This window comes from Haliaeetus leucocephalus, unplaced genomic scaffold, assembly GCF_000737465.1.
Source record: "Haliaeetus leucocephalus isolate CR32 unplaced genomic scaffold, Haliaeetus_leucocephalus-4.0 Scaffold173, whole genome shotgun sequence".
In the NCBI taxonomy this organism is placed as follows: Eukaryota; Metazoa; Chordata; class Aves; order Accipitriformes; family Accipitridae; genus Haliaeetus; species Haliaeetus leucocephalus.
This window is the reverse complement of record NW_010972609.1, coordinates 14,853,289-14,859,288: the sequence shown is the minus strand read 5'-3', so window position 1 is coordinate 14,859,288 and position 6,000 is coordinate 14,853,289. Positions and strand designations below refer to the sequence as shown.

The 6,000-nt window shown below is 37.2% G+C and overlaps 1 protein-coding gene across 2 annotated transcripts in view; it reads right to left on the bottom strand.

Annotated features, from left to right (window-relative positions):
• Positions 1-339: 339 nt before the first annotated feature.
• The window catches only part of NAP1L4 (nucleosome assembly protein 1-like 4), a 29,620-nt gene continuing 23,959 nt past the window's right edge, over positions 340-6,000 (bottom strand). Inside the window, exon 16 of one of the 2 annotated variants that reach the window (XM_010563878.1) lies at positions 340-1,618. In XM_010563878.1, coding sequence (XP_010562180.1) covers positions 1,580-1,618 — 39 coding nt within the window. In that variant the 3' untranslated portion in view covers positions 340-1,579. The remainder of the gene's footprint in view (positions 1,619-6,000) is intronic. The other variant, XR_774142.1, reaches the window with a different exon arrangement.

The following is a 6,000-nucleotide window of genomic DNA, read 5'->3' as shown; positions in this document are numbered from 1 at the left end:
CCCTCATTTAGTCCATGACTGAACTGCATAGATCACAGGGAATCTTTAATAATGATGTTACCTCCCAAAAAACTCAAATCCTACAAAACATTCCAGACTGTCTACTTGCAAATCAACCAAGCTTCTTCTGATTTACATCAAAAAAACTCCATAATGCAACATTTACAAGGGCTCCTCTCCTTTTCTTTGGCTTTTGATAACCAAGGAAACTAGCAGGACCTTCAGACAAGGCCAAACATCTGGCATGGCCCTTATTAAACACTTCACAATTCACTATCGAAAGTCAAAGGGATATTCAATTAACCTAGGAAGCATTACGGACCAGACAGGCACCAACGATCATGTTTCACAACTTTAATAGAATATTCTATCTATTCTGTACAAATTGAAAACACCGTATTAAGTTACAAATGTGTAAGGTAAGGCTGGAGCACTCTACATGCCTGGTCACAGTGTTGATACAGCTGCTATTCAACTGCTGCCAGAAGTTGGCAATGGATCTGAAACTAGAAACGTGTACCTGAAGTGCCACACAACAAAAGGTAGTTTTGAAGACTTCAGAGCTTTAAATAAAACAAATTGTGGAATGGAATAATTTCAGTGTTGCAAGTAAGACACCAAAACTTCAGATTTATTGAACTGAATTTTGATAAATTTCCGTGTTCATAGTGAAAGGTCCTCCATGCTGGACACTAAGCAATAAGACTACTGGAAATTTTCTGGTTCTTTGGCTGCAACCCACTTCCATCAACAGCAACAGTTTGGCCTTTGCATTTTGATCTTCATCCAGAAGAGTTGTCATTTTGATGCAAGTTCATTTCTTCTGTCTAGACTACTACACTGAGATCAATTCAAATTATTTGTTTTACAAGTACCCATATTGTATGCAAAAGAGGAAGATTTTTCAAGTATATTAAAAACTATTAAAAAGCACTAATTCTGTCAAAGTACTTACAAACATATGAATAAATAAATAGCAAGATGAACAACTAAGTCTCAAATATGACACCCCCTTCAATGAAGTAAAATTACTTCAATTCAATTGGTTTTACTGAGATAATAAATATGACATTTAAAGCTGCTCAAGCACTAGTTCAATTTGTAGGTTGCGAGAAACATTAAAAAAGGGGGGGAGGGAACTAGCAAAAAAGTCATATTGCTCTATCTGTTTCAGCTACCATACATGTAATCCATTTACTTTAGCTTCTCAGCACATTGCTATTCCACAATTTTCAATGTTTAACAAGAAAATGGATAATCCTCACGTGGTAGTCTGGACTATTCCCGTATGCATAGGGCAAAAGGCTCTAAAGGCCTAGTGACATACTTAGCTACAGTGTACCAACGGCTGTAGAGTGTGCTTTATTTAAACCTCCTATTTCCCAAATGCATTGAAGTTGCCACTGTACATGTTAAGCAATAAAGAAAAGTTAGTGAAAATCATGCATTTTAAAACAAATTATTTTAAGCATTGTTAATAAGATTGTGCCGCAGCGATGGAATATCCTGAACTGCAGGCCAGGTATCCAAATATTTGTTACAAGTTGTTCAAATATCACTTCCAAGTGGTATTTCCTTATTACTGTTGTTTGCATTCAGCAGGTTGGCTGGAATCTTTCTGTACAAAAGGGAAAAAGAAAAAAAAAAGGTTAAAAATCAAAATAGCACACAAGAAAATACTTCAAGAAATAAAAGAAATTGGCTATACAGTTTTGAATTAGCTAGAGATATCATTAGCATGTACACAAAAGCTACATGTAAACTCAAGCTAGATGATAAAGGTCTGAACAGCAGTCACCATATTTATTGGGTTTCCCCTGCCCCCAACTGCTTGGTACCCCATAATATTTTTAATCTGCATTTGTGTTCTTTACATTCCATCCAGTAGGCCAAGGTTCAAACAAACAAGAAAGCAAACCACCTTCTACTCCCTCCAACCAGAGGCACAATTTGACTTTCAGTTCTTATTAAACAGTTTATTAAACTGCCACCTCCTCACTAACTCTGAGGAGAGAGGAAGGCAGGGAAAGTAGGCTGCTTATTCTGCAGCACGTTTGAGTTTTTTCCTTAGAAGCCTTGCCCTTTCTGCTAAGGTGATAAAAACGTAATTAATGTGTTGATTTCTTCTAGGTTCTGCATCACCAGCAGGTAACTATTCAACAGTTTAACACTGGGCAAGAAGTCCACGTTAATCTGAATATGTAGAAGTCGAAACACCTCCATTATGTAGTAAAACAACTTCCCCTGTGGCAAAAGGAAGTGTATTTGTGAAGGAGAACAAGTACTCAAACAGCTAAGAACTTCAGGTTTTACACTGCACCTCTTGCTTTTTTGTTGTAAAACAGGATTCCTAGAAAGCAGGAGAATTTATTCAGTGTATTTCCTGTTTGCTTCTCCCTTTAACATTCTTAACATAGTTTATTATAAACAAATGGCAGTCACATAAACCTGCTGAATTCTAGTAAAGAAAAATACAGGTATAAAACATGACACCTTGAATGTTACTGACCACAGAACAAAATGTTTCTTAGTAACTATCCTAAAGAGCTTTATATGTTGTAAAAGAAGTAAACATACAAGAGTTCATTATACATCAAGTAACCAAGAGCTAAGACAACTTAAGCATTTTGCCTGTAGTGAGGAAGAACAGGTGCAACTAAGATTCCTTACCATAAGTTTTGCCCCCGATCATCTGCACTAAACCCAGACTATTTTTCTCTTCCTCACCTAAACTGCTTTAGGGCTATAGCAGTCACTATCATTCCCACTGGAAGTCTGGATTAAAGCCAAATGCTGTTTCTTCTGCACAGATATGCCAAAGACTGTTCAGACTTCTTCCTTGTGGTTTTCTTCCCCCAGCACATCTGGCTAACTTCAACTTTATACTCTCTCATCTGCCTGGGGTTCCAAATAACACTGATGTGAATTTGTTTTCACTGATCTGGGTCTAAATACAGCATGAATTCCCTCTTGAAAAGAGGGATATGCTTACACAGAACACAAAATTAGCATTCTCTCTCTCAAAAAAAACCATAATCCCACTGCCACTGGCAATACATTGCATGCTATTCCTTTTCATTTAAAGACAGGCAAAAACTGGCAACATTTTTATCAAAAAGCTTTCCAAAAGTATCTTACTTTTCTTATAACTGCTTTGTATTTGAACATGGCCACAGAGTAGCGCACAGCATCACTTCCCCTCCCCCATGCATTCAGGATAAGAGCCATAATCAAATAACAAACCCGTTAAGTAGAAAGTACTTAAAAATCTTTCCATCTCTCTCCTTCCTTCCTATTCACCTGTTGTATCAGACACACTTAGGTTGACCACTGCAACCATTTCAGCCAAATTTTAATGATCAACCAAAACCCTTATTGTATTTTATAATAATAATTATATTTTATAATTATAATTATATTTATAATTTATAATTAAGCGTCATTATCTTTTCTTTATACTTGTCTTTATTTCTGTAAACATTTAAATCATATTATTGCATATAAATCTTTATCCTGTAAAAACTGAGTCATAGAAATTATGAAGTTCCTTCTTAAGGACTTTCCAGTGTTGATTATTGCTCTCAGACAAAAAAAACCCTCACAGTTTAACAGGTTTTTGGATAGGAGTCAGTTGTTGGAAAAATTTTGAGAGGAATACTACTAGTTTATGCTATTTTTAGCTTACAGGTGAGGCATATCTATCTTGACCATATATATAAAACATGTTTAAGCAGGCCATAAGTAACAAGGAAGTATCTCAGGTCCAGATTCCAACATAATCCATTTTCTTCCACCATTTCAATAGCACAGCACTTGCTCTTGCTAAGCAAGCCAGCCTATGAGCTCCTTATTGCTTTCAGCTACTCATCAGCCTCATAAAGTATCTCACAGTCTAATCCTGAGATGACAACAGTCCAGACAGACAAATACAATTTTCTTCAAGTTACAGCTGCCCCATCAGGTACACGCATGTTGAAAGACCCCAAGCTGTGCGTGTGATCAAGATACTACATCCATACTCCCTCAGGCAAGGCCATTAAGCTTGAGCCTGCTCCTCCCACAGTCCCCAGACTGTTGGTGACATTTGGTCAGCCAACCACTACCAACCCATTTATTGGCCTTAGACAGACCCTGCGCTATTTTTTTTATCTCCTCATTCTAGCAAGATTTCCATTCATGCTGTATTTCCCTAAATTAACTTCCCAAGATATCTTAGAAAGGCAGTGAAGTACATTGGCCAGGCAATAAAGATCATACAGAGAGACTCTAACTGGCAAAGGTAAGGAGGAATTGCATCTTATTTTAAAATAAATTTAGCAGCAAACACACATACTGAAGTTCACTACCAGCACTACAGAGACAAGTAAGAATTCTTCTTGTCATAAAGAGATTCTCTACAGTAATCACAAGCAATGACTTAAGTTCATATGAAAAGTGGTAGGATGTTTTAATTTTACATCTTTAAAGCATTTCATAATATTTACTTATTCTGTGCAAGGAGTTTAAACTACTCTAGGCCTTTGATTCCAGTTTGAGATGCTGTTCCAATGGAGATATACCAGCTAAATAAGTGAGACTCCCACCTATTTTTTCTCTTTTGCTAACAAGCATCAATTTAAAGCTTTTTTTGCTTTTATTGGATTACTTGCTCAGAATTAAAAAAAAATATATATATACACTCTTGCTACAATGGACATGAACATTTTTCTTCTGGCATTTGATTACCCAGGAAAACAATGCAAGAAACTTGAGCTAATTAGCTTATGTACAGACCACTTGCTCAGGCATCAGCTAAACTGCATCAGCTAAACTGCATCAGCTACTCATGGACACAGAGGACATGCATCAATTTTAAAGAGGGAATTCCACCCAAAATTTACAGGATCATAGGGCTAAAATGGAGAAAAGCAGGTCTGAAGTAATATTGCTTTCATGACTTTCATAGACGCAGCGGGCTGCATCTACCCATACAATTAACCTTGTGTCCTCGAGGATGGGAGCATAAGCCCAAAGTATCCATGCCATTTATCTTAGCAATTTAATCCTTTCAAACCAGAGTTTTTTCACATAAAGTTACTGCTGAAAGAGACACTGAATTTCTATTAATCTTCAATGTTTAAACAGATTAGGCAGGATACATTGCTAGGCGATTCAAAGAGCAATTGAGCCCTTACCTCCTTACTTTTACAAATGACTTTTTGGAAAGCTTCCGATCTGCTAAAGCAGCCATGCAGGCACTGGCAGCCCATCAAGGTCTTGCCTGACACCCAAACAGACTTTGCTGCCAACAGTGGGATCAATGCAGGCAGTAGGCACTAAAGCTGATGTCTTTCCAGCAAGAAGGAAGAAAGCCTTTCAGTATTTCAAATGTCTTACCATGAAATAGTCCAGTTAGGGATCCTAAAGCTAAACCTTATCTTTATTCATTTTCTAATCTATGTTATTGAATGAGAAAAAGCAAGGATATCAAATATATACACAGGAAGTAAATTCAGAGCTAATTGGAGCCAAGTAAGCAAGCAGTCTGAACTGCCTCCTCCACAACTGGGACATAACGCTTCAAAGGTGCTGAAAATGAATTTGCTAACAGGCCCTTCTGCCACTGTTACTTAAAAGATAGACTAAGCACCTTGAAGCACATGCAGTCTCTCTCCACAGCAGCTTTTTAGTTCATATTTCAAAACAGCATTCTATATTACCTTGTCAGCTACTTCTCAGTTCAAGCATAGTGCCAGTAATGTGAAATAGTCATGGAGAAATACACTAGACAAAACAAGCTACATTATCTGGCTTTGTAGCATGTTCTGAAGCTACTTTCAATCATCTGATTGCTCAGTCTTCCAAAGTCACAACTTACATATAATAGCTTGAAAAACTGAAGCCAGGGGCTGACAACTTTTAATTGTAAGACAGCTGTGTAGCAGATTGCAGCAGGGCAACATATAAACTGTTGTGACAAATGGATGTTCTACTACTGCACGTGAATAAACAGTGCAAGTA